This window comes from Neovison vison, chromosome 9, assembly GCF_020171115.1.
Source record: "Neovison vison isolate M4711 chromosome 9, ASM_NN_V1, whole genome shotgun sequence".
Classification (NCBI taxonomy): Eukaryota; Metazoa; Chordata; class Mammalia; order Carnivora; family Mustelidae; genus Neogale; species Neogale vison.
In genome coordinates this window covers 625175-652753 of record NC_058099.1, presented here as the reverse complement: position 1 = coordinate 652753, position 27579 = coordinate 625175, and the positions used below count along the sequence as shown (strand labels likewise).

The 27579-nt window shown below is 65.4% G+C and overlaps 1 protein-coding gene across 1 annotated transcript in view; it reads right to left on the bottom strand.

Moving 5' to 3' along the window:
• The window catches only part of EXD3 (exonuclease 3'-5' domain containing 3), a 63236-nt gene that overhangs the window by 25622 nt on the left and 10035 nt on the right, over positions 1-27579 (bottom strand). Inside the window, 18 exon segments of the mRNA XM_044264355.1 lie at positions 610-768; positions 1231-1415; positions 1504-1666; positions 2082-2161; positions 2164-2190; positions 2285-2443; positions 2446-2566; positions 2920-3130; positions 3289-3455; positions 5291-5398; positions 5501-5574; positions 9486-9550; positions 12654-12759; positions 12762-12792; positions 13765-13818; positions 18930-19097; positions 19442-19615; positions 24591-24655. Coding sequence (XP_044120290.1) covers positions 610-768; positions 1231-1415; positions 1504-1666; positions 2082-2161; positions 2164-2190; positions 2285-2443; positions 2446-2566; positions 2920-3130; positions 3289-3455; positions 5291-5398; positions 5501-5574; positions 9486-9550; positions 12654-12759; positions 12762-12792; positions 13765-13818; positions 18930-19097; positions 19442-19615; positions 24591-24655 — 2117 coding nt within the window.

Below are 27579 nucleotides of genomic sequence, written 5' to 3'. Positions count from 1 at the left end.
ACGGAGCACTGCAGGGCCCCAGAACGGAACGAAGCACAGACACACGCGACAATGACCACCAGCCCTGAAAGCGCGGCAGCGAATGAGCGAGGCCGGCCTTCCAGAAGGAGCGCCAGCGCGGGCAGAACCACAGCCACAGCCGAGAACACGTCCCCAGAGCGGCTGCGGCCGGCTGTGGTTGGGCAGAAGGCCGGTGGAGTCGGCCGGTGGACGGAACACTCGGCTGGGGGACCCGTGTGTGGCTTTGCCCCCACGCGCCACATCCCAACCCCACAATTCTGAGACCCCCCCAGCCAGGTTCTCTCTGTGGCCCCGGGGGCTGGTGTCCCCCCAAGCAGGGCCCCACCGCGGCTGCGAGCACAGCCCCCTTCTGTGCAGTGTCTCCAGGGCCCACAGGACAAGGGGCGGACGGTGGGGGCCTGCCCAAAGGAGCGGAGAGGGCCCCCGCCGGCAGACCCCAGGACCGGGCAGCCACAGACATCTCTGCCCCTGGACCCAGGGGAGCCCCGTCCTCCGCCCCGAAAACTTCAAACACGGCTGCTGCTCCCAAAGGACAGGGAGACAGCAGGGCCCGGAGCCCCAAGTGGGTGGGCACGAGGCCCCACTCACCTCCGCAGCCCTGCGGTGGTCCTCACCGGCGGCCAGCGTCAGCACGTCGGCCCCCAGGCAGGGCAGGCTCCGGGCCAGCCCATGGAGCATGCTGTCGCACACGGCACGGAAGGCCCTGATGGGGACCTCGGGGGCGGCATCCTGCTTCTCAGCCACAGGCTCCTGCCACACGGCTTGGCTCAGCCCGCGGGCCCCTGACCCCCTTCCTGGTCTTGATGGGGGTGAGAGCTCTGAGGGCCGACCCTGAGAAGAACCGGGAGCCGCTGTGTTCCGTGCAGGAGAGAGCAGAGCAGACTAACACAATGATGCACGGCCACGGCCCCCGGGGCTTCCGCACGGGTCTGCGGGGTGGGGGATCCGTGCACAGCACAGCGGGGCAAGGGGCTTGGGGTGCACGCCAGATACTGCCCCGGACCTTGGCGGGAGCAGCTCAGGCCTGGCATCAGAAGCGGGCTGGGGATTCCTCTTCCTCCAGGACACTGGCCTGGGGCCCCGCTTCTCTCCGGGTGGAGGGACCCAGGCCCTCCTGGAAGCAGCTGACTGCCCCCACCCCAGGCCTCCTCCCTTGTAAGGACCTCATTCTAAGGACAGTGAGTCTTCCTGAGAACTGAGGGAAGGGACCTGAGGGGCCACACTCACCGGCCAAGGCGAGGCTGAGGCCTCCTGCAGGCCGGGCAGCTCCCAGGCCTCTGACCTCTCGCTGTTCGCTGGCCTCAGGCTCCTGGCCAGGTCCTCAGACAGGCAGAACCGGGCAGGTTCTCTGCACAGAGCCTGGCATACCTCCAGCAGGCAGTAGGCATCAGCAGCTGGGGGTCACGGGGCAGCCTCAGCCTCCAGCTGGGGGGCGCGGGGCTGTGGGGCAGGGGCGTGTGCGGGAAGGGAGAGGGTGCCCACCTGCGTACACCAGCTGCCCCTCGCTCAGTGGCCGCCGGTCCCAGTTAGAGAGTTGCTGCGCCTTGTCCAGGGGCTTGCCCAGAACCTGCTGCACCAGGAGGCTGAGGCCCCGCGGCCCCCTGGCCTCACCTCTGCCTAGAGCTGGCTTGTCTGCCACCCGCATCTGCCAAGACAGAGCCTCTCAGGAGTGAGGGGTCTGCCCTGGAGGAGGGACGGCCACCACGCGTGCCATCACTGTCGCACACGGGGACCCTGCCTGGGGAAGGCCCTCTGCCTCCACAGCCACCGCGCACAGAAGGAAGGACACAGACGCCCCAGCAGGCAGGCGTAGGGACTCAGAACCACGGTGACCTGCCCACAGGTCAGCTCTGGGGCTAACAGCTTAGTCCCCCAAATGCGCTGATAACTCAGAGGGGCCCGAAGCAGGGCTGGTTCTGGGGAAAGTGTGGGGACATGTGGTGACACCCACTCCTGGGACGGCCCTGGTGACCTAGGCAACCTAGGTCAGATGCTCTGAGGCCCGAGTGCTCCACAGACTCGGGCCTGTGCTAAGGGCCCCCGCCCCCCGCCCCGCTGACCTGTCTGTGCACCTGCAGCAGATCTAGACTGCCCCGCAGCTGCTTCTCCACGTGAGCAAGGGCAGGGCAGGAAGCACCAGGCTCCGAAGGTCCCCTGACATCCCGTAACCTGCGGGGAGGGCGGTCCGTGGGACGGGCACCTAAGGAAGGGGCCCCGGCCTTGCGCCAGCACCCTCCCCTGGGGTGGCAGGACCTTCGCTTACCCAACTTAGTGATGGAGGGATCCGAGAGCATCTGGGAGACCAGCCTGCAGAAGGCCTGGGACACCTGCCCTCCCACTGGCCGTGAGAACACAGGCAGGTCCAGCAGGAACACACGGCCCTTCACTGCCAGCTGCAGGATGGACGCCTGAGGCCGGCCCCTGTGCCAAACGAGGGTCGCCACTCCAGGTCCACAGCAAGCACCTGGCCGGGCTGTAGAGAGCTGGGATGAGCAGGTGAGGCCCACCCGGGGGCCACAGGCCTGGGGCTGAGGGTACGGCCCCGCTGAGGGTGAAGGCGAAGGCGAAGGGAGGCAGTCTGCTGGGGCAGCGTGACCGCCCCGTGGGCTCCTAGGGGACTGGGGCTGGGCCTGGCCCTTGGCTGCCCCTTGTTCCACACAGAAGGGGACGAAGGACTCCTTCTGGCCTCCTCGGGAGCCGACCAGCCGTGGCACAGGTGTGGAGCTGCCGCAAGTCGGGGGCCAGAGCCACACGGCCGCGCGCAGGTGCCCAGTGCTACCGCTTTAGGCCCGGAGTCTCCCGGGTATGGGTGCCCGGCTCTACGGGGGCGCTTAGGGGGTGGGATGGAGGGCCTGGTGGTTCACAGTGTGCACAGAGCCCCCGGAGCCAGACACCCACCTGCAGGAGCTCCTCCTCATGCCTGGCTAGGTCCTCCAGGAGGCCAGGAAATGGATGTCCCCGCTGGCTGGCGATGGGGACAATGATAGTAATCCTCCCTCCGGCTCTTGGAATGCACCTCAGCAGCCCTACAAGAAGCATGGCTGTGGGTCCCTGCACCCGCCCCCCTCCCCAGCCCAGCCCCTTCCGGCCCAGCTGGCCCAGGGCAGACCTTGGAGAGGTGGGGGTGGGGGGCTCTGGGGGCACGTCGGGGGCTGGCAGTGTCCTTCCCCAAACTGTTGACATACGGGCCTCACGGGGCCACTTGCCAAGGGATGGGGGTCCAAGCGCCTGCTCCCCTCACCAGCCTGCCAAGCCTGGGGTGCTTACCGCCCCTGGAGTTCGAGCCGGCGGAGCTCAGTGGCCACCGAGGCTGGCAGCTGCGCCTCAGGCAGCGAGAGGTCCAGGGCGCACTGGGCGGCCACGGCCTGGTTGTCGGGAGACGCCAGCCACTGCCGCTGCTCGTCCTGCAGCCGCTCGTCCTGTCCCACCAGGGCCTGCGGGGCACGCGGGAGGGGCTGTGCAGCCTGGCTCTGCCCTGACGGGGAGTGGACAGTCCCCCAGGCACCCCCACCCCGCCAGACCTCACAAGTCCCCAAACAGGGGGCTGTGCTCTGAAGGAAGGCCACAGAAGCTCCCACGCCTGTGGCTCTGTGCCCACCCCGCTGTTGAGCAAGGGCCCCCAGCGTGGCTGGGCTGAAGGCTCGCCGTCCCCTGTCCACAGCCCAGCCCAACGGCCTTGCCCCATCTGTCCGTCTCTAGGCCCTGAACTGACACAGTCCTGCCCCCAGACCTGGGACCAGCCCTATCCTTCTAGAACGTTGCCTGGCCCTGCTCCTCTCCGCCCTCGCGTGGTGGGGCCTGCTCCTGAGCCTGGGGCTGCCCTCCGGTCTCCTCGCCCCCGCCCCTGGGCTGGCTGCGACATTCTCAGGGGAAGGTGGGCCTGTGTGACACTCCTGAATCCCCAGTCCAGAGAATGGACACGGGCAAGCAGCCCTCGGAGTAGCAATGAACATGGGGGTCTCATCAGGCTGTGTCTCCCACACCAGTGGCCAGCACAGAAGCAGAGGGACTCAGGCGGCCCCTGGGTGTCCCACCCGTGTCAGCTCAGTCCCCGGACACCCAGGGCCCACCTGCACCACCAGGGCCCCGAAGGAGGGTTTCCATCCTGGCTGAGCCCCTGGGTCTACAAGGTCAGAGGCTGCTGTAACTCAGGTGGGAGGGAACTGGACCCCGTCCTCCCGGGAGGCTGAGCCTCTCTCCCTCCTGATCTCTGGCCCGAGGAGCCCCTGCTGGCTGACAGGCCGGGGCCCCTCCCAGACGACCCTGTCGCCCCAGCAGCCTCAGGCCATCCGCTTCCCAAAGGCTGCGGGTTCCCACGTGGACAATATGCGGAAACCCTCCGCATTCTTCAGGATGTCCGCTGCCCTTCCGGCTGCCTTGGCCTTGGCACCCAGGGGGGACCAGCCTTCCGGGCCTTCCCTGGGGGTCCACGTTCCTCTCCGGTGACTCACCGCCCACCCCACACACCCAGCACTCCAGGGCTGGCTCAGGGCTGCCCCCCGCTGGACGCCCGATGCCAGACTCTCCCGGGGGGGGGGGGGTCCCCTGCCCATCAAGTGGCCCCTGGCGCCATGCATGCTGCCCCTGGGACTCCTCATACCCCCACTGCCCTCCAGAACGGCTTCACCCAGGGCTGGGGACAGCTCTCTGTCCACGACAAGCCACACCTCCAGCTCATGCCTGAGGACGGAAGCTACTAGACTGTCCCGTCCAGGCTGCCGTCCTGGTGGGCTCTGGAGTCCCCACTCCCAGGAGCGGCCTTGCAGTCCAGCCTCCTCTATACCCCCGCAGCCCCCCGAGGGGCAGCTACCTCCTTCTCGGGGCTGGGGCTCAGGGGGCACAGAGCCCTGGACCAGGACAATGCTCAAAGGTGGTCTAGAATATTCCCTTGGGCAACACTGTGGTGCCTCCAGCAAACCTCGTGTTCTCCACCGCCTGGGGCTCTGTCCACTGAGGGCTAAAGGAGGGTCCAGGCCCCCTAGCCGCTCTGGCCCTGCCTCACCCGGGTGGGGCCCTCACACAAAGCTGACCCGTGGGGATCTGCCTCTCGGAGCTTCGGAACGGGGTGGGCAGCCCTGAGGCTCCGTGTTTGGATCCTTGTCCAGGAACCTATGCTGGGAAGGGAGAAGCCCTTTCTTTATATCATCTGCTACCCAGCCCGCCAGGGACACCAGGGGACCTGACCCAGCCTGTGGGCCAACGGGAAAGCTGTCTGGGCCGCACGTCTGCGCCGCAGCACGCACGCGCCAAGTGTGCACCCCACGCCCACTCCGCAGGTGTGCATGCACGCTCTCGGGGGCCAGTCCTCACGCAGGTCACCAGCGCCCTCCAGACCCACCTGCACGTGCTCAGTCCAGTTCTCCCGAGACCAGCTGCCCTGCAAGAGTGAGAGACAATTCTAGAAGCCGGAGACACTGCCCCACCCGGAGCACACCCCTTCTCCTCGCCCCAGAGTGGGCTCTAAGCAGGGCACACGCACCTCCACGAAATGCTCACGGCACAGGGGGCGCAGGGCCGCCAGGCGCTGCTGAGCGACGGCATGGGGACACAGAGCTGCGGAAAGACCACAGAGCTCAGGGCAGGACAGGGGCTGCACCCTACGCCCTGCCATGGGTGGCCGGACTCCCAGCCTCCAACCACTTCCGGGGTCTCCTGGGGCCATTCCCTCCACCCTGGGGACAAGGGAGGGCAGCCCGGTCTCTCCAGGTGCCACTCCACACTCTCCAGGCAGGACCCCTGGGCTGGTGCATTCCCGTCCCGTCCTTCTGTGGGAGTGGGAATCCTCCAGGAAGAGGTCGTCTTGCTCCCATGCCGACACACGGGTGCCTGCGAGCCGGCCCCGCTCCCAGGAAGGGCGCCCCCTGCCCACCCACCCGCCGTCCACCCACCCCCTGCCCACCCACCCGCCGTCCACCCACCCGCCGTCCAGCCATCCTGCTGTCCAGCCATCCTGCTGTCCAGCCATCCGGCTGCGGCTCCCTGCTCCCGGGGCTGGCTGTCCTTGAAGCCTGGCAGTGCACATGGGATGCTGGCCACAGGACAGTTAGGGACCTGGTCTTCTAAGGACCCTCCACGGGAGTGCCTGCCCCCGCGAGCACCCACTTTCGGCCCGGGGAGTGCCCTTGTGGTGGCGCCACCGTCCACACACAGCTGACCAGCCGGTGACTCTGGGGCGCTGCTCCTCCTCCTTCCTGCCCCCAGGAGGCTGCTTGGGAACCTGAGGCCACACCGCAGAGCGAGGGGGACGGAGCCTGAGGAAGGGAGGGACGGATAGGTGAGCAGGCAGGGAACAGGGGCTGCGGCCGCCCGGCCAGACCGCGAGGTCGCCGACATGCTCTCTGGGCCCCGCTCCGGCTCAGATCTGCAGACAGAAGCCGGCCTCTCGGATGTTCTACACTTCGAAGCATCACTCTGCCAGTGGGTCCTGTGTCCAAAAGTTTCGTGGAGGCAGTACCCCCCGAGGATGGCCCTTGAAGGCAGCCTGGCCAACTGGCCCAGACCCGAGCACAAACCTTTAAAGGAAAGGCACAGGGGACGCAAGCTGGCCACATGGCACACGTTGAGCACCCAAAAATGTGACAAAATCCAAATACAAGCCAGACAGCATGCTGAGGTCTCATCTGTGCCAGAACTCCCTGGGGGGCTCCACCTGGGACCCGGGCCTGAGGGGACTGGAGGGGAGCTCGGCGTGGAGAGGCAAGCACTCCCTGGCCTGCCTTCTGGATCTGACATTGGTGTGTGAGGGACTTGGGGCCAGCTGGGGAGGCCACAGACGGGGCCTGGCTGCACACAGTCATGAAGAACGGGAGACCCAGGAGGGTGGGTGTCCTCCCCACTCCTGAGCAGGGCCCCTGAGCAAGGCACCCCCAGAAAGCACCTGCCACTCCCCTCTTGTCCCCAGCCTGCCAGACTCCGCACACGGGTGGGGGACGCCCCCGTTGTTCAGGGGGGTCTGCACATCAGATCTGCTCCTGCCTTGCACTCAGCTGAGACCTGGGGGGTGGGGTGGGCCTCAAGGGGACACACCCTGAACAGAGGGGTGCCGGGCTAAGGCTGGCCCAGCACCCCCAAAGACTCCTCTGGCCCTAAGCCCTGGGCCCAGCACAGCCGTGACCGGACCCTCAGGTGGGTACCCTGGGGGCCAACCGTGGCACCGCAGGGCTGCTGTGAGGATGGACGGCCCCACCCAGAGCCTCCTCAGACCTCTACGTAACCTGCCCACCAGCCCTGACTTCCCCGAGCCGCTCCTTCCAGTCCTGAGTCCTGGGTGGGAAGAGCCCCAGGGAGACGGGGACAGCCTCACAGCGGCCACCACCGACTCCGTGAATGATTCCGTGCTGAGAGCCCGTGGGAGCTGCACTGGTAGGCAGCCTGAAATTACAGTGTGCACCCCACGGGGGGACGCGAGCAGGGCTCCCCCACCCAGCACCCACGGCTGGTGCACAGGTGACCCCGGAGGCCCCTGTGCCGGGGGGGGGGCGGTGTCTCTGGGGGGTGGGGCACGCCTTCATGTCAACATAGTTCTCTAGTTCTCCAGATGCTGGGGCAGGTGTTCCACACTCCAGACCTCCCAGTTCCCCAGACCCTAACACCCCCAGAGGTCTTTGTTGCTGGGACCCTCCTTGGAGCACCTGAAACGCGCCACCCCCCCGCCAAGTCTCATGCTGTGGCTGAGGGCAGCTCCTTCCCACCGCTGCTTCCCCGGGGCTTCCGGGGTCCCTCTGGCTGGCGGGTCCTCCTAGACCTGGCTCATATACTTCAGAGGTGGGGTCTCCCGGCCACCGTCAGCACAGCCAGCAGCGCCTGGGTCCTCGCTGACCCTGACTGCCCAGGACAGAAGCCCACAGGCGTCCACACACCTTGTTGCTCTCCCCGTGTACTCCCCCCCGGAGCCACCAGGTGGGCTGTTTAATCTGAAATCAAAGCCTCTTGGCGATGTGCTTCTCTCTGTGCAAAAGCCCCAAAGACCGCCCTCCTTCCTGGAGGCGGGCACCTTCATCCAAGGGCCAGAGAACCCGTGTAATTTCTCCAGGATGACAGAGACAAGTGTCATGACAAGCCTCTGAGGGACAGAGAAACAGATGCTGACCAGGGCCGGGACTGGGACGTGGGTACACACCCCGGAACAACAGTGGGCAAGACAGCCAAAGAAAAGACAAAATCAGAAACGCGTTCAAGCATCAGACAGCGGCACAAAGTGGGACAGCAGATCTGGAAGACGCCACGGGACAGCTTCTAGAGCTGAAGATACCACGATCGCAAGGTTAAGCAGTGGGCGTGTCTTGTCCTTCGTGGGACATGCATGAGGAGAGGCTTGGCGAAGTGGGAAAGAGGAGCCATCACCCGAGGAGATGGGGAAGAGGACACTGGAGGGCAGGGGAGGAGGTCACACACACGTCAGGGTCCAGAGAACGGCGGAAGGAAGCAGGAGAAGCCACGTGTGAGATCGTGACTTACAACTTTCCAGAACCGACTGGAGACAGCAAGCCCCGGTCTCACAAAGCCCCGCAAACACCAGCAAGACAAGGAGGACGCATCCGTGACTAGGCTCCTCCCCTGCAGGCCCGGAGCATCAAAGACAAAGAGATTATCCCAAGAAGAGCCAAAGGGGACAAAAAGAGATAGCTTTCAGAGACAAGAGGGCAGATTTCTTTATAATAACACATTTCAACCCAAAGGACTGACATCGTACAAGGCATGATCTCTGATCACGTGAGACTGAGCTCACACCAAGACAAAAAACCGAAAACAAACAAACGAAAACCAAAAAGAATAATGTCACTTGGCTTGGAAATTAAGAAAATTAAAAGAAGTAAGAAAAAGTTATAATAGAAATTAAAAAATATCTGAGCTGCGCAGTAATAGAAATAACATAAAAGTGGAATGTGGAGAGTATTTTCGGAGAAAAAAGGCTGACATCTAGCTTGGAGGGGGGGCAGGCGAGCCGCGGAGAGAACCGGACGCCGAGGGCAAGCAGCAGCCGTCAGCCGGCAGTAGTCCCTCAAACGACAGATCAGCTTCCGCACGACCAAGAAATCATCGACAAAATGAAATGGTGACCTACGGAGTGGGAGAAAATACTGCCAAACCACATTTCTGATAAGGGGTGGATATTCGAAACACATAAGGAACTCACACAACCTAATAGCAAAAAAACCCAAAAAATCAAAAAAACAAAACCCCAAATAGCCCAATTTAAAAGCGGGCAGAGAAACTGAATAGACGTTTTCTAAAGAAGACAGCCAGATGGCCGGTACCCGAAGTGGTCCAGGCGTCACTAACGACCAGGGAGATGCGAATCAGAAGGGTTTCCACCGGACAAGAACACGAAATGTGCGAGGGGAGGGGGCGGGGGATGCGAGAGGGACCAGCCTCGGCCCCCGGCGGTGGGCAGGTGAAGGAAGGGGGTCGGCGGATGGCGGTCAGCCCCGGGGGGCACCCAGGGCGCGGGCCCCCCCGCTCACCTGGGTCCAGGCCCTGCCGCTCCAGCAGGCTCAGAACCTGCCGACTCAGCACCCCGGGGCTCAGCCTCCCCGGCCGCAGGGGGGGTCACCTGTGGGAGAGAGACTCGGCGGCTGCCTGCCGGCCCGCACGCACACGGCTGGACACGCAGGTCGTTCTCCGAGCCCCGCGGGAAGAGCAGCCCGTCACCGCGTCCCGCCCGCCGTGGTCCCGCCGCTGCACGTCCCTTCCGTCTGGTCCAGTATTTGCCTCAGTTTCCAAGCAACGAGCCCGGACGCGAGCTCTCGCTGTCCAGTGTCCGGCCATCCGCAGGGACATCTCGGCCGGGAGGGCGCCCCTCCATCACCCCCCCCCGCCCCTCTGCCCCCGCCCCTCCCTCGCCCCCCTCCCCCACCAGCGGCCACGTTCCCACCTAAGTCGGGACACACTGTGCTTACGCATCACGTGTGGCAGACAGGGCCGGCGCAGACCATACCCCTTCTCTTCAGGGCTAGTGCTTGTCTGGTTTTATCGCCTCCTCAGTCTCCAGACCTCAGGGCCTGACCAGCCTCACCCTGAGCGGATGAGGAGATGAGCAGGCCGCCTCCCCACCCCCGCAGCCCCCTGCGTGCGCACAGATGAGCTGGATATGGGGTCAGCAGAGGTCTGTGCCCTGCCTCACGCTGGCTGGAAGGCTCCGTTGAGCTCAGACTTCGGGGTTGAACCCGCTCTCCCTTGCATGGGGTGGACGATGCTCCCAGAATCCCGTGTGATCCGGCTCTGCCCTGGGTCTGCAGGGGGGTCCCATCGGCTCCGGCTGCCCCGCACACTGGCTCCACGGGACCCAGGCCCCTCGGGAATGAATGCCGTCCTCTCTCGGCGTTCCGAGAATACGGTTCCCCGTATTCCGATGTTGGCCCTTCTTGATAGGATCTCTAATCTTTCATCTTTTCTCTCTGATTTTCACTGTTCATCAATTTTGCACTTTTTGGAAGACATCATCAAATTTACCCTCCAAAACTTTACTGAGCTTTTCTCTTTGTCGTTGTGCGTTTACTGACGAGATCTCCATTATGTGTTCTGAGCTCCCCTGACTGGCACTGAGCCGCAGCCCTGTCCTAGCTATGCCTGCACACCCCGTGGCCCAGGGTCCCCAGGGTCTGGCTGATGGCCAAGCAGTGCGGGGCCTTGGCTCCCGGGCCGTCCTCGGGCTCCGTGCTGGACCCCACGTGCTCCTGGGGGCTGCAGGCTCAGCTTTCCAGTGCGGAGCACCACGGCCTGACCCCTGCCGCGTGCCCAGATTCCCCTGCGGTCACTGCCTCGCTCATTCTCTCCAAACGTCGTCTTCGCTGTCCAGCGGACGACAACGCGTGTTTGTTTCTCTGCCAGAAGCGCTCTCCGCAAACCAGTGTCGTCGAGGCGTGACTGACCCATCGTGAGCAGCAGGGACCCCGGGTGTCCTCACACCTGAGGACCCACTGCCCACAGCTCAGCACAGGGTGCGCGGCCCTGCCCCCAGCCATGCATCGGACCAGCAGAGAGCACCTGCCAGGCCCTGAACTTCCTGCAGATGGCTTCGTGGGGTCTGGGCGTTTGGTCTGGACCATCTCGCACAACATTCCTCCATGTCACGTGTGTGACGTGTGTGCTCCAGCCGTGGGGCTGTGCACAGCCCTTAGGATCCGTCCGGTGCTTGGGGACCAGGAATAAAGCTGCTGCGAGCATTCCAGTCTCTTCAGAGACAACGCACCCATGTCTCCTGGCTTCGTTCCAACGGTGGACGTGCAGTGGTGGCCCGAGCACCCGTTTCGCTGTGGCCAGCTTCCTCGAGTGGCCATGGCGCGCTCACTGTCCCCAGTGCGGCGCGGGCGTTACAGGTCCTCCACGTCCTCCCTAACGTTGGGTTTGCCAGATGCTTCCATTTTGGTCACTATGAAGGAGGCTGTTGCACCTTTTGCAAATATTTTCTTCCACTCTACCCTTGTCCTCTCATTTAAAAGATTTATTTATTTATTTGACAGAGAGAGAGCACGCAAACAGGGAGCGGAGGAGGGGGCAGCAGGCTCCCCACTGAGCAGGAAGCCTGACGCGGGGCTCGATCCCCTGGGGATCATGATCTGAGCTGAAGGACCCTGGGGTCATGATCTGAGCCGAAGGCAGACATTTAATGACCGAGCTTCCCAGGCGCCCCTTGTCTTCTCAATTTCTTAAAATACTTTATCTGGGGGCTCCTGGGTGGCTCAGTGGGTTAAGCCTCTGCCTTCGGCTCAGGTCATGACCTCAGGGTCCTGGGATCGAGTCCCGCATCGGGCTCTCTGCTCAGCGGGGAGCCTGCTTCCTCCTCTCTCTCTCTCTGCCTGCCTCTCTGCCTACTTGTGATCTCTCTCTGTCAAATAAATAAATAAAATCTTAAAAAAAAACCCAACTTTATCTGTAAGTAACCTCTGCACCCAGCATGGGGCTCGAACCCAAGACCCTAAGATGGACAGCCTCGTGCCACACCAACTGAGCCAGTCAGGTCCTGCTCTGTGTCCCTTCCCAGACACACAGTAACGGCGATGACACACCACACGAGGGGGGCTGGGCTGGGGGCCGCACACGCTGTGTCAGCTTCGTCGTGTGGGGAGTCCCACAACCCCGTGAGACAGGCGAGCTTCGTGCCATTGTAGGGCAGAGGAAATAAACCCGGGAAGTGAAAGGACTTTCTGGGTCCACGAGGTCCAGCCCAGAGCCCAGGGCCCGCGTCTCAAGATGGTGGTCCCAGGGCTGGGCAGCTCGTGGCGTGGGATCAGGCCACCGCCGCCTGCACGCGGACGGCGCCCGAGGAGCCTTCACTGTCCTCCAGGTGCTGCTTCAGCGGCGGCCGCCCCCACGCCCCGCCCCCGCGTGACAGCCTCACACACACGCAGCTTAAACCCCCATGGGCTCCACGGGTGTCCCAGATGAGACCCGTTAGGTGAAGGGACAGTGTGACTTCTGTGTGTAACACATTGTTCACACGACGTGGAAGATTATTTCTGTTCATCGAAGGGACCTAACGGGCTCTTGTCTGGCTCCGGCCAGGGGCAGCCTCTGGGTTCCAGAAGCCGGTCTCTGGCTGGCTGCCCAGGCTGTGACCCCTGCAGACCACGTGCGTGGCTTTCCCGAGTGCCTGTCACCCGTGCCCCACCCTGTGCCCCCACGGGGCTCACCTGGCCACGACTCTGATGTCAAAGCCGGGCTGGCACCAGGAGTCCAGGAGGGCCAGCAGCCTCCTCTGGAGGTCTGGAAAGCCGGCTACGTAGCGCTGTGCGAGGCCATCCTGTCCTGCAGGAGCAGCGGGGAGCTCATCTGTGGGGGAGCAGGTCCTCAGGTCACAGCCTTGCAGGCGCCTGGCCCCTCCACCCCCAGTCCAGACCCCAGACTCACCTCCTACCAAAGGAGGAAGTAGCCAGAGCCTCCGAACGGAGAAGACCAGAGGCCCGTCCACGTGCCCTGGCTCCCTTGGGGGGTGGGCAGAGGCTCAGCCACACGTCTCCTGGCTCCCAGGGCACGGTGCACTCACCCCAGCCTACGCCCTGGGCCTGCACTTCTCCACACACCCACACACGCCCATACACACACCCACACATGGGCCCCATGGCTCCCTGGGGCTCTGTGGTCATCCCCATCTCCATTACAAAGGACTGGAGGCCCCGAGAAGCTAGGGGGATCCCAGGGAAGATCAGCTGCCCCCTGTCTTCACTGAGGCGTGGTGGGAGGCATGAGGGAGACTGACCACAGGCAGCAGTCCTGTGGAGGGAATGCCTCCTCATTGGCCCAGGTGGCATGGCTGTGCATGGGGCCCAAAGGGTCCTGAGCTGCCCAAGCCCACCAGGAAGCTCTGAGGAAGCCCCTGGCGGAGACACTGGGCCTTGGGACATTCAGGCCACTTCCACCGCAAGCCAGGCGTCACCAAAGCCCCTCCCAGTGGTCCCAACAGTAGACCCTTCCTCCTCTCCTCTCCATGGGCCCACACAGGTCAGGCTGCCTGGAGCCGACTAGGTCGGGACCTCGGGGTGGTCCTTATGGGGAGCCCCGTTCCCGAGAGTCCCTCTGGCCATGGCTCTGGAGCCCGTCCCACCTAAGTCCAGCGACTGCCCTCCAGGGCCCCGCCCCCACGGGCCTTCCTTGCAGGGTCAGGTGCTCCCTGGGGAGCCCCCCCCAGCAGGAGCAGAGGCCAGGGCTCAGTGGTAGGAGAACCCTTCCCCCCAATCGTGGTTCTGGAGACTCAGGCTTTATCGGAGCTGGAACCCAAATGATCCCCGTGAGGAGGACCCTTACCTTCTCCACATCGAGTCGTGGCTGCGGCCTCAGCTCCAGGCCCAGCAGAGCAGGCTGGCGGTCGCAGACGGAGCAGTCATGCCAGGCTTGGCGGGGAGCGGGCAGCCCCGGGGGGCCCTCCCATCCTCCCACACCTCCCAGTCACGGCGGGCACAGGCCCAAGGGCCTGGAATCCAGAAGCCTCCCAGCAGACAAGCCAGGCTCCGGGAGGGGGGCAGGTGGAAGATGAGGCGGGGCGGGGGGGCTGCCAGGCTGGGGTGTGGCGGGATGGGGCATCAGGCTGGGCACTGGGCCGCAGGGGCTCTGCCCAGGGGGTGTTGCTGAGTGCACTGAGGATGCAGAGGGAGGGTGGACAAGAGCCGCGAGCTCTGTCACGCTCCCAGGCACCGGTGCCTGCGCCTCCCCAACACCCGCTCTCGCCTGCCCCTTGCCTCCCAGGAGTGGGCCTTCCACCGGCAGGACAGTCACTGCGCCCCAGCCCGGAGCCAGGGCTGTCCTCCCTGAGGGCCTGAGGTGCAGGGCCCTCCGCGCACTTTCCACAAGGCCTGCTCTGCGTGTACCCCCAAACCACAAATGACTGCACAGCTGTCTGTCCAAGCGGGCTGGCCCACAGGGGAGAGGCTGGAGTAGGACGTGGTGTGGTCCGTGTGTGTTGGGGGGACGCACAGAGTTGCCCCTAGGTCCACAGAGGAAGAGGCTCTGGCCCCAGCTGCGTCCCGGTGAGGCAGGGAGCGCAGCGGCCCCAGGAACGGGACGTGGGTGCCGAGAGCCCTGAGCCGCGGGGCCTGGCTCACACTCAGCACAGAGCGCGCGGGGCCCTGAGTGCCCGCACGTAGCGCAGGCCCGGCTACTATTAATAATTTCCATACATCGTGCTCCCATTATGAGCAAAAATAACCAGCAGAGGGCCGGGCGCCCCGCCCCACGCAGCTCACACAAAGGACCAAAATAGCGGCCTGGGAAAGGCTCGCTCCGGCCTCCGGCCTCCGGCCCAGGACCGTGGGGGTGGGGGCGCAGGGCCAGGGGCCTTTCCCTGCGTGGAGCTGACCCAGCGCCTCCACAGCCTGGCTGTGCTCCAGGGCTCGGCGGCCTCCAGGCCCCTGGGGGCCCTGGGGTGGGGGTGGGGGCGCCGGACAGGGGGCGGGGCCAGGGGAGGATGCAGAGGGAGCAGGGCCAGGGTTGGAGGAGGGGGAACCACATCGCTTCTGGATGGGAGACCCCCTGAGAAGCTAAGGGAGCACCGAGCCTTTATCCGGGAGCCCCCCCACCTCTGCATGGCCCCGCATGGCCAGAAACTGGGGTGGTCACAACCCGGCTGCCCAAGTCCGGCTAGCTCCTGGGCTCCTCTGGGGTCAACACCTGAGCTGGGCTTGGTCGGGCCAGGCCACTGTCGGGGAAGGGGCTGTGGGAGGGGTACCTGGGGACTTGGGACCCTCCCACCCTCCAGACCAAGCAGGGGGGCCAGTGACCCTGGGAGAGATGAAGCAGGAGGAGCCACAAGGCAAGGGGCCGGAGGGAGTAGCAGAGAGGACCCGGGGGCCTGGCCTCACCCGCCCCTCACTGCCTCTGCTGGGGTGCCAGCCACTGCCATCTTCTACCTCTGCTCCCCCAAGGACAAGACTTCCTCTGTGCTCTAGGCCCCAGCCCTCAGCAGGGCGCGGGGGGGAACCCTTGCCCCCTACCCATCCAACAACCTCTCTGAATCCTGGGGTGGGGCCTGGGTGAATCAGGCTTGGGGTGGAGGGGGGCAGGGCGGGGCCAAGGGAGGTTGGGCACTGCCCCCCACCGCAGCACGGGGATCTTTGCCATAGATGGCAGCCTGCTGCCCAGTCCCCAGCCTCCCTCTGTCCGCGGGGACGTTCTCTCTCTCCAGGAGCCAGTGAAGGGCAGGGCAACCCTCTGCCAATCCCAGCCCTCGGGGTCCTCGTCCGTAGTGCCCGCTGGCTTTGGGGGAGGGGTCGGGTGGAGGTTCTCAGGCCGTGCTTGGAGCCCAGCCCTACGCAGCCCAGGTGGGCGGCTCAGGTCTCGTGGGCACACGTGTCCTAACGGAGGTCAGTGGCTCACACCGCCCTTCTCTTCTCACTCCTTCCTCCACAGCCACCAGCTTCCCATCCAGCCAGCACTCGGGGGGACCTCTCTCAGCCCGCGAGGGTGCTGCAGGGCGCGACCAGCGTGCCCAGAGCCGGGGGACCACCCACATCCTGGGGAAGGTTTGGGACATGCCCCCATTCCGCACCTGCAGCCCGGGGGTGAGGCGGGAAGAGTGGCCCAGGACAAGGAAGGGGGCAGCCGGGGTGGGTGCCCTGGGGGACGTCTGACAGCAGAACCCTTGGGCTGGCTTCTGTCTTTGGGGGGTCCGTGTAGGGCAGCCACTGTTGTCTCTGGTCATTTTTCTGCCCGAGATTCTGCTATGGGGACAGCAGACCAAGCTGTCCGCTGCCTACTGCCGGGACACACAGGGGCCCCAGCGGGCATGGGAAGGTCACCTGCCGACTCAGGCCCGTGGGACAGGTAGGGAGGGTGCGAGGGGCTCAGGCCCCACAGAAGGAAACTGAGGAACTAGCAGTTCCTGGCCTTGGCACGGAGGCCACTGAGAAGAGGGACACGGGGATGCTCAGCAGCTGGGTCAGAGAGAGGCTGGGGACCCCTCCGGCCGGACAGTGCCAGAGCTGCTGCCTTGGGGGAAAGTAAGGAAACCCAGAAGGGCCTGGTGGCCAAGGCGGACAGAGTGCTCACCGGCCCCCTGGCCGCCCACTCCGCTGGACAGGGGCGCCAGGCAGGTGCCCAGGCAGCCAAGCCCAGACTCCGCAGCCTCAGACTCAGGACGGGCCGGCCTGCCACCTCCACAGCTCAGCTCGGCCTGGAGCCAAGGGGCCTTCCCCCCCGCCCCCCCGAAGCAAAGCTATCTTTTTACCTTGATAAGCTGTTTAAAAAATGTAAATAAAATAACTCAGTAGACAAAAGCGGGCATTCATCCTGCCCGGAGCCAGCCGCCGCCCTGGACATGAAATATCGGCGCACATTAAGTCGTGAGTCCCTGCTAATCCGAGCGGACAGGCCTGAATGCGGCCCCTTTCGCCGGGCGCGGCGGTGGGCACTGGAGCGTGCATCGCCTGCCGGGCCGCCCCGCTTGGGGACAATGGCTTTTCTTCGCAGAAGGGGCCTGTGCGGGACAAGAGCCCCCTTTGTGTTGGGATTCCTGCCTTGGAGCGCGAGGGAGGTGCATTCAGCCGGCCCTAGACACTCTTTGAAAGGCCCGGGTGTAACAGAAGACGCCGAAACACTAGCCTGCCTTCTGCCTCCCGCATTCTTGCAAGCCCGGCCGCCCCTTCAGCCTGCGGAGAATGGCCCTGCGCCCCAGGAGCGGAGCCCCTGCCACATTGTCCCTGGCGTGGTCATCTTGGTTTCTCAGCGCCCTTCACCAGCCTCGAGACAAGAGCCTGGGCCGGAGCACGGCAGCCGCCAGCACATGGCCCAACCTCCAAGGACCGAGCACTGGCGGTCCAGGTGAGGCCGACCTCGCCATGAGCCTCCTGGCGGGGACTGCCCCTCGGGGAAGAAGGTCCCTGTGGGGTGGGGGCCCGGGATCCTGCCTCAGGACGCACTGAAGCCCGAGGCTCCGCGGGTACGGGGAGCAGTGTCTGGGAGCAGCGCTGTCCCCGAATCAGGCTCGACTTTGGGCCCGATGGGGCAGTGGGTAGAGGTGAGTCAGGAGCGAGCCTCTGGATACCCCGGAGCACCAGACCTGGGCCTCGGGGAGAGCGTGGCCCTGAGCGGGCGTCCCAGGACCTCTCCACCACCCACTTCCCCAGGGGATGGTCTTCACATCTCAGGGCACTGAGAGGCCACGGGGACCCCTGGGCCTGCAGCCACTACTCACATCCACTCTTCCCTCCACACCGCAGAGTCCTGCTCCCCGGCCTCATGCAGACCCGAGTCACTCCCGGCGCTCCTGGCCCGCCTCCAAGACCTCCAGAGCCCCACCAGCGCCATGAGGCTCCTGAACCCACGTCCCCACATCTGACCTTGCTAGGCCTTCCCAGAACAGAGGAGCCGAATGACCCGACCCGGCACAGCCCACGCCCAGGAGCACCGCCCGTTCTGCAGGACTCTGCCATCATGACCCGTAACCCGTGCCCCACACCGAACTTCCACAGACACACACGGGCACCAGGCCGGGCTGGTCCCAGGGATCCCTGGTACAGTGAGGACGGGACTCCGGCAGGCCTGGTCCAGCAAGGAGCCGACAGGACCCTCCAGGTGTCCGACCCTCACACGGGCGCCCCCACTGGTCGGATCTGACCCAAGTGAGCCTCCACACAGCAGGAGTCAGGCCATCCCAGGTGGGGGGAGGGCCTCTTTTAAGGGTCCAGGGAGGTGGCAGGCCCAGCGGGCAGGGCCACTGAGGGGCTGCTCCTGTGGCCGGACCCTGCTGTGGAAACAGCACCAAAGCAGCCAGTCCCCAGGCCTGGTGCGGTCGTGGCCCCCACAAGCACACAAAGGGACGGTTCTGTCCTCAGGCAGCAGCAGCTGGAAGTAGCTGGGCCCAGAGGGAACCGGGCTGCTCGCCCCCAGGCCACAACACAGAGGCCGAGTGACTTTGCTAGTGGGTGCGAGGGGGGCCTCCAACCCCGTCCGGTCATGTGGCTGCTCCCTGGCCTGGGAGGGCCTGGGCTGGCAGGGGTGGTCAAACGGTGGGGACTGTGTGCAGAGGGACCCCACACCCTTGACCCTCTTAGTCCCCCACAGGTGTTCCTGGGAAGTGACAAAAGAGGCTGGGCAAGCGGCTGGCCCACGGGGCTTCCAGGCCAGAGCCAGGGTGTCCTTGGGCCGCGGACCCCATTTGAGGACCCGATGGCACCTCAAGAGGAAGGACCCCAGCTGCTGAGGCAGAGAGCCAGGCAGGTGCGGGGGCCGCTCCCAGAATCCTCCAGCTCAGGGCCCCAACGTCTGGCACAGCCCTGAGCTGGGCCTCTGGGGGGCTGGTCCCCGAACCCTCTGCACCAGACCCGATGCCCCTCGGCCCTGGGCAGCCCCCAACAGTGGGCCCAGAAGAAACCGCCAGGGGGGCCCTGTGAGCCCACTCAGCCTAGCCCTTGCCTGAGCCAACATGCAGGCCTAGTTCCCGGTCCCTGGTCCCCGGTCCACGAGGGGCCCACACTCACTTCTTTGAACTTGCCTTCCTGGTGGAGCCTGTGGACGTGAGTTAGCAGGGGGCCCCGGTCTGCGTCCTGCAGCTGGAAGATGCTGACCAGCGGCTCCACAAGGCCAGGGGGGCTCTCCGTGAGGACTCTGACAGCACGGGCCTGCAGCTGCTTCAGCCCCGAGCTGCCCTGGGAGACCAGAGAGCTGCCCTCAGCTGGCGAGTGGGAAGGGCACTGCAGCCAGGGTCACGGGACTGGGCAGACCTGGCTGAGGAGTCCGGCACCTGCAACCCTGGGTCCACAGTGGACACTCCAGGCAGGCCAGGCCTAGAGGCACAGGCGAGGGCGAGGTGTGGTTGTGGGGGGCGCTGAGGGTCAAGCCCACGGACGCAGGAGCCCAGTCAATCCCAAGGTGCCAGGCCCTGCCCACCCGGGGTGCCAGAGCTCAGCAGGCTACACAGGCCAGGTGAGGCTGGCCGGGAGCCCACGGTGCCGAGAGGGATGTAGCCGGTGGGGCCGTGCGCAGGGCTCACCTGGGCCAGCCCTGGGAGCAGCTGTGCGGACAGCCAGTGCGCCAGCTCCCAGGTAAGCCAGGCCTCCAGGGAGGGGCTCTTCTGCTGCCAGCCCCTGCCGCTCTCCAGCACGTCCAGGAGCACCGTCCGCGGGTCGGCCAGGGCCGCGAAGCCCCGCCGGGCCTCCTCCCGGAGCTGCAGAGACATGGAACCTCGCTGCAGCCCCAGGATGCCCTGCCCCAGACCTCCCTGCAGAGCCTCCCCACCTGCACTGTCCCGAGCAACATGGCTGAGAGAGGGGACGGCCATCGGCACCATCCCCCTCCTCGTCTCTCCTCCCCGGTGCTCTGGTCTGGTCTGACCCGCCGCGCCCCGGGTCCGCCCACCGTCATGGCCCCGTAAAGAGGCGCCCCTCTGAGAGGCTGCAGCCTCTGGGCCTCGCCCCACGACCTGTGTGCTGCCCGGGGGACGCACGCCGGTCCTTCAGACCCAGTGACCTGGCTGCAGGGCCCAGCAAGCAACGAGAAACCAAAAAAAGGAGGAAAAAACGCAAACTGAAAAACACCTTTGATTGACTTTCCCACCTCTTGCACCGCGGAAGGTCTGGAAACACGTGGGCGCCGAAGGAAGAAAGACCTCTCCCTCGGGGGAGCAGGTGTCGTCCGAGCGCCACCTCGGCCCCCTGCACGCGGCTGGCTCTGCCTGACTCCGCTGTCCCCTGCAACACCCTGCAGCGACGGGTCTGCAAGCAGCCCGGGACTCTTCGCCCGGCCACCCCGAGGGCAGAGCTGCAGGGTGTGGGGTGCGAGCTCGGGAACAGACACCCTGACGCCCGGGGCCACTCTGCCGGGAGCGAGGAGCTGAGGCCCCAGCTGCCCCTGCAGACGAGACGGGCGGACCTAAGGACAGCCTCCGACGCGTGACGCTGCCATGACCAGGGAGAGGCGTGCAGAGCCCACACGGGGGTGTCAGGGCCCACAGGCCCACCGTCCCCATCTCCACCAGGCCCCAGGCCTGCCCGGAACATAAGAGAGAAGACACCGGAGGCTGAGCAACCTCCTGCTCATGGAGGGAAAGTTCTCGAGAGGCGCAGCTCCGGGCTTGGGTCCTGACGTGCGCACGGCTCCCACTTAGGGCCTCCGAAGAGCAGCTCGGAGAGGCTCAGAGCAGAGCGGGGAGGCCGTGTGCTTGGGACCTGTGGCTCCTACCTACTGGCCAGCTAGCCCTTCTCCTTGCCCAAGACGCCACACGGACCCCTTCCCAGCCGGACGGCCCCTGGAAGCCCCAGACCCACGCTACGGCCAACTGTGGGGTCAGCTCCTTCCGCTGGGGTCGTCCAGCTGCCCTTCACGGTGAGAACCTTCCTGGTGGCTGGCAGAAGGGGAGCGAGGGGGCACGTCCTTCCGAGATGGTCACAGCATATTGTTGGCGCGGCCGTGGCCGTGGTGGCTCTGCCCCTCCCAGGGGAAGGCTCAGGAGTGCAGCTGGATGGCTGTCAGCTTCCGGGGTCCCCGGAACACTGGACTGTCCCCCTCGGTGAGCACAAAGTGCGGGGCTCACCCTGACCTACTGGACACGACCGCACCTCCCCTCCTCCTGCTCCTGGGAGCGTCTCAGCCCATGGCTTGGGGCGCCCAGAGTCAAGGGGGCTGGGGCGTGGCACATCCCTGCTCCAGCACCCGAAGCAGGAATGGTCCTGCCCCATCCCCAGGACCGCCGTGTGCAGGCAACACTCACCTGGGCCAGGGCCAAGGTAGGTGCAGCCCTGAAGGAATCAAGACCCCATGGGGGTCTGCGGGCCTTGCTGAGAGCCGAGCCACCAGGAGCAGCTCCTTGCTGCCCCCTGGCAGCTTCCCTGGAGAGAGGAGGCCTCCCAGCAGCCTCCAGGGAGCTCCCCAGGGTTCTGCGGACCGAGCCTGGGGCACAGGCACCGCCTCCCCACTGCCAGTTACCAGGGGACAGTGGAGGGGAATTCATCAGGGAGGGACAGACCCCTCTGCTGTTGGTCCCAGGGCCCTTCCTACATCTCTGCCCTGGGAGCAGCCTGGGGCCAGGCTGGGCCAGAACATCCTCCTTGGACAGCACCACTTGGGTCTGGAACTCGGAGAGGCACGTGCGTCCTGTCTGTGTGTGCCTCCTCCTGCACAGAGGCCCCTGCTGTGCTTGGGCAGCGCCTGGCACCCCTAGGCCGAGGGCCCCCGCCCACAGAGCAGCGGGCAGGAAACAGGGTGCACAGCTGGAACATGGGCCTTGGCCCTGGCACCCCGTGGGGCTGATGCTTCCTCAGGACCCTCAGAGCACGATCCCCTCAGTCCAAACCACTGTGCCGAGCGGTTTGACCTCTGCTCCCCAGAAGCGAGATGCCGGCTTTCCCCTCAAGCATGCGGGTAAGCTCAGGAGACCCGGCCAGTCTCCCTCGGCAAACACCCAGGAAAGGAGAGGGGGCCGCGCGCAAGGAGGCTCACGGGTGCTGCGGGGAACGGGAAGGCCGTGGGGAGCAGGGGGCACATGGGGCACGGGGGGACCGCCTGTGTTCCTGGCCACAGCATGGGTCCCGCGGGAGACAGCGGCAGTAACGGGAGCTCAGGGAGAGGCCACAGAGCACACGGGAACGAGTCACCGTGAGTGACGAACACGGGCCCGAGGGTGCTGCCGCCCCCCACCGTGAGCCCCTCGGGCCCCTGCGGCTGCCAGGGTGGACCCCGCGTGCTCTCTGGCACGCACTGGCCACTTGCCACCCCCTGTCCCGGAAGATTTCAGTCCGGGCGCCATGGCCCCATCTCTGGGGCTGCTCCGCCCCGTGGCCTGGCGGTCCGGGCTCCGTGCCGTGTGGACCCTGGCTCCGGAGCTCTGACTGCTGCTCCCTCCCTCCCGCCTGCCCTCTGACTGCTCCCCTAGCTCCCCTCTGCCACCCAGCGGGGTCTGCGCCTTGTCACCCCCCAGCTCGCGCTCCAGAGGGGCGTCAGCCACCCCATCCCGGGCTTCAGGGAATCCTGGTTGTTCTGGGGCTTGGCCGGAGCCAGAGTCCCCGCGGCCCTGCTCCAGCACCTCGTGCGGCCTCCGCGGGGCCGGGGTTTCACGCAAGCTGCCAGGGCCGCACCACCTGGGGAGCCCCATCCTGCCCATTTGCTCGCCTCTCCTCTGTCTACCCCCACCCCAGGGGCTCTGAGGTGTCCCCAGCCCACTGCCCCACAGCCCACCGGCCCCCCTCCCCCGCCGCAGCCCCTGTCGTCCCTACCCCCACCGGTCCCGACCTGCTGCTTCTGCGTCGCTCCCTCTGTGTTTAAAGGAGGGACCACAGCCCCCCACCATCCCATTTCCTTCCTCTTGATCTCACAAACCCCCAAAAGGCTCTCCCAATCCAGCCTCCAGTTTCCCTGTCCTGTTCCGTGGGGGACCCTGAAACTTCCCTGTGCACGGCTGGCCGTCAGGGCAGGGCTCCCCTCGTGGCCTCCCTACTGCCTCGAGGTTCCTACGGGGAACCTCCGCCCACTGCCGCTGGCCCCTGGGGCATCACCAGGTCAGAGCTCAGACACCGAGCAGCACCCTCACCTGGCCCCATTCTGGCAAGCGGACCCAGGGGAGACAGCACGCACCCCTCGGGCAGAAGCTTGGCTCCTGGCTGGAGAGCGCCGCCCCACACACTCACTCGGTGCACAGGGACCTGCCCCCGCAGGCCTCTGCGGCACCGCAAATGAGAATACACAGATGTGCTCCTTCACGGACAGAAGCCATTGTGGAAGATCTCAGACAGCCGTGTGTGTGACGGGAAATAAGTAACCCGCCGGTCTAAGGGGATGCCTTCCCGAGGGTCATAAAGACGGGCCCCTACCCGCAGAGACCTGCGGCGTGGGGCTGTAGCAGGACAGGCACGCTTGCCAGCGAGCACCTGGGAAGGAAGAGACAGTGGCGCCGGCCAGAGGGGACTGGAACGCCCAGGGCCCTTGACTCCCACATCTGAGAGTCTCGGACGGGAGCCTCAAGCCGGCAGATGTGAGGACAGGGGAGAGATGACCGCTTCCGGGGCAAGAAACCAGAAGCGGAAAGCCCCCAAAACGGTCATCCAGGGTCTGCGTTCTTCCAGACCCTCCAGAACAAGGAATTCCTGTGGAACCAGTGGCTCCAGGGAACGGGAACAGAAGGAAGGCTTTCAACCCAGTTTATGAAGTCAGCTCACCTTGACCCAGGGGCAGAGACAAACCTCGCCAACACCGCGTGTGCACCGGGACAGGGGACACACCGTGGATACGCAGAATCCGTGAAGCCGATTCACCAACAACATAGTCGCGGTGCCTCCGTGTTAGCGCAAAGCCACGGGAGGCAAACATTAAAAAGAGCTTTTGGCTTTGCAAAAACCTTGGCTTTCTCCAGCTGAGGAGGAGAAGCACTCTGAGCCGCCATGCGGCAGTCGAGAGGGGCTGATGGCTGCCGTGGAGCCCAGGCCTGTCCCCTTCACACACCACTGGTGACCTGCCAAGCCAGATGCTGGTCCCCCGTGGTACAAAGCCAGCCCTGGACCTGGTGGGAGCACCCTCAGCCTCCACAGCGCACAGCCGCCTCCCGTCCACAAGCCTGCGGCCTCTCCTGGAAGGCGCCCACACGGGACGCCCGCCCCAGGGAGCTCGGCCAGGTCTGGGCACCCGGCCCACCCTCCAATAGCAGCAGGAGGCAAGACACGAGACATGGGCCTTATCCTGACTTGTCCATCCTCCCTGGAGCCCGGGTGCCCTCATCCTTCTGCTGCCTCTGGGAACAAAGTGCAGAGCAGGGGTGTCCATGGGTCAGGCAAAGTCACCCTCCAGGCCAAGGCCATGGCAGGGCCACCGAGTGCCATGAGAGACCACTACAGCCTCCCTTCCAGGGCCACACGCATCCCTCAGTGGCCAGAGAGGTTGTCCCCGGGACAGGAGGCCACAAGCTAAGGCTAGTCTGAACAGTGAGTTCCCCCACCTCACAGGGCACATAGGTGGTCACGGCCCCCTGGGTCCATACTGTGCAGAAGCCAGGTGGTGGCCGCAGGCCCTTGCCTCATGCTCTCAGCCTCAGGGGCCTGTGTACTGGTATCCAGTGGGTGTCAGCCCAGGGCTCCGGCCCCCACATGTCTGCCAGGACTTCCAGACAGGGCGGCCCCTGAGGCCGGGGGAGGGGCCCAGCCCCTGTGCTGTCTCACCTGCCGCAGCTCCCGCGTGGACCACAGCGTCTGCAGGGCCCGCAGGAACAGAAGTGGGTCCGGGCCTGGGGGGAGAAGATGGGGCTATGCAGAGCCCACCAACCCCACCTGACCAAGGCCGGGGGCTCCCCACTGGTGCCGCCCAGGGTCTGTGGACTCTGGGCCCTCTCTGGCCAGAGCTCCCTCTGCCCCCTCCCTGGACCCGTGGCCTGGCCCCCTGCCGTGCTCAGGCGGGCTTCTGCCCACAGCTTGGGGGATGCCCAGGCCTCACGTTTCAGCGGTGGTGGGCTGGAGGTTGGGGCCATGCCGCGTGAGCAGGAAAGGGGCAGCAGACCGCAGGGCCAAGCCCGCAGCACTGACCTCCAGGGTGCCGCCCTCCGTGTCCTGTCACAGCCCACACCCATCCACGGCCCACCAAGTCTGGCCTGCAGCGCCTGGCAAGGCCCTAGAGTGGCCCCGTGCTCTGCCTCCCCAGCCCTGCTCCCCCGGCCCCTGGGGCGTCCCACACAGGCTGACCACCCACAGCCCTGGCCCTCTCTTGCTTGCTCAAGTCCCCAGCACAGGGCGGGATGGCTGGATGAGGACCCCACTGGGACACCAGCGCCAGGGAAAGCTGGGTTCACCCTCGCGCTGGAAAAGGAACTGTGCCCTCAGACCCGGTCTCAGGTCAATGCCAGGGCTGGGGTGGGGTGGGGTGGGGCTGCCCTGGGAGGGTGCCTGCGGCCTGCTCTCCGCTTTGGGAAAGGACGTGGCCTCTGAGTCACCCACAGCCACCAGCGCCCCCTGGCTACCTCGGGAGGGCCCGCCCCACCCCTGTGGGCACCTGCCCTGGAGCCTCAGGGCAGGGTCACCATTCGGGTTCACCACTGCCTTCGGGGCTGCAGAAAACCCTCTTCGCCGGGTGAGTCCTGAAATGAAGGGCCAGTCACTGTCTGACCTAAGACTCCCCAGCCCCATGAGGATGTTACAGGGCACAGGGCCCAGCAGGGCTGCCAGACCAGTCCGAGTCTGGCCCCAGCCCAGGGAGCTGGGAGAAGCCGTGCCCTGACTCAGCACCCAGCCGTGCCCCTCATGATGTGGCGGTCAGAGTCAGGACCTGAGCCCACACGCTGGGGGAGGCGAGGTCACCAACAGATGCCCCAGGTCCTCCCGGGGCTCAGGAGCTTGGGGCACTTCACCCACAAATCCACCCAAGAATTGCGGGGACAACAGCAAGCCACCGGGCCGCTCGTGAGGGAGAGGTGGGGACACCCGGACCATACCCTGGAGGGCCAGCCGTCCACCTGAGGACACAGACTCGGACACCCGGACAAGACAGCAGCGAAGACTGATGCACGGCGCGGGAGACGGAGTGACACGCTGGGTGCGTCCCAGAAGCAGGGCTGCGGGCGGGGGCCCGGCGTGCTTCACGGAAGGAGCACGGCGAGAATCCGGCGCTCGCGGCAGCCTCAGAACATTTTGTAAAAGGAACTTCTGTTCCTGACTTAGGAAACGACCCAGTGAACTCGGAATAGAGACAAATCCACTGCCCAGATGGAGGATGTTTGTAAGAAACAGACCCTGACACAGACCCTGATGCGGGCAGCTGGGAGCCTTCCTCGGGAGACGGGGCCAGCCCGAGGCCGCCCGCTGCCTGCGGAGCACGGCCCGGGGGCCCTGGCAGCTCGGAGCCCACACCCCGCTCCACTCCAACAAACTGGTCGGTCCCCAAGCGGAGTCCGCTCCGCACTCAAAAGGAACGAGCGGCCGGGCCAGGAGAGGGTCCGGAGGCACCTGCACTCCCAAGAGGACAGGGCCGTCCGGACAGGTCGCATGCGGCAGGACCCCGGCTCCGGGCTGTCCCGGGAGAGGCCGGCGGGGCACCCGAGTGTGTGAGGCCGCCCTGCAGATGCGTGTCCCCACGCCCTGCCTGCGCCCACACAGGGCACCCTGCCCGCAGGACGGCCCCACTGGCCACGGTGGGCTTCGGGTGCTGGCGTGTCTGCAGGGGGCCATGCGGCGCGCACGCGGGCGTGGATGTGTCGGTGGGGGAGGCCGTGCGTGGTGGGGACATGGGCAATTGCTGCGCCTTCTGGATTCTCCGTCGGCCTGACACTGCTCTAGAAAGGGTAAGTCTTTCAAAATTAAAACAAAGGGGCGCCTGCGGGGCTCCGTTGTTAAGCCTCTGCGGCGGAGAAGCCCTGGTCGGTCCACACCGCAGATGAGCCACCACAGCCTGGGGCCAGCCACCAGCGCAGCAAAATTCAGCGAGAATACAGGATTTCTGCGGAGCCAAACTAGCTCATTCTGATGTCCGGAGGAAGGGAGGGAGGCAAGGAGGGAGAGGGAAAGCAAAAGCAATGAGGGTTGTTGGTCCCGCGGGAGAACCACCGTAAAACCGTGGTCACTAGAACTGCTGGCTCACGAGCGGACAGAGACCAGAGCGGAAAGCTGGAGACGAACCCAAAAGACAGGGTAGCCCAGGATGTGGTCCTTGGCGGGGGGGACATGACTGTTCCCTGAATGGGCTTCTAGAAATACAAGCGGGTCGGGCCCATACCTCCTATCTCCCAGCAAAATCGACCCCATCTGGATCCCAGACCAAAACGATCACAGCTGACCCCTCCCGGACCCCTCACAGGCAGGTTTGTACTCACACAGGGAGGTACGGGCTGGCTACGACCATCTCTCTCAGACCAGAAAACACAGAGTGGTTGAGTAACCTTCCCACAATCACGCAGCGAGGAAAGTGTGTGTGTGCCACCTGGGTTCACGGGCTTTCTCACGTCACAGCCCGAGGACGGCTCCACAGCCCCAGAGGCCGGGGGAGACCCTCCCCCCAACACCTGATGCCGGGAGGGGCCAGCTCTGCTGACAGCATGCCCCGAGGACTTGGGCCCCGTGTCTTGGGGATCCGACGGAGGGAACCAGGCTCCCCGGAGCTGCTGCCCTCCACGTGCTCGGAGAGGAAACTGGTGAAACTCACAAGGAAAGGGACCCCAGCGCGGCC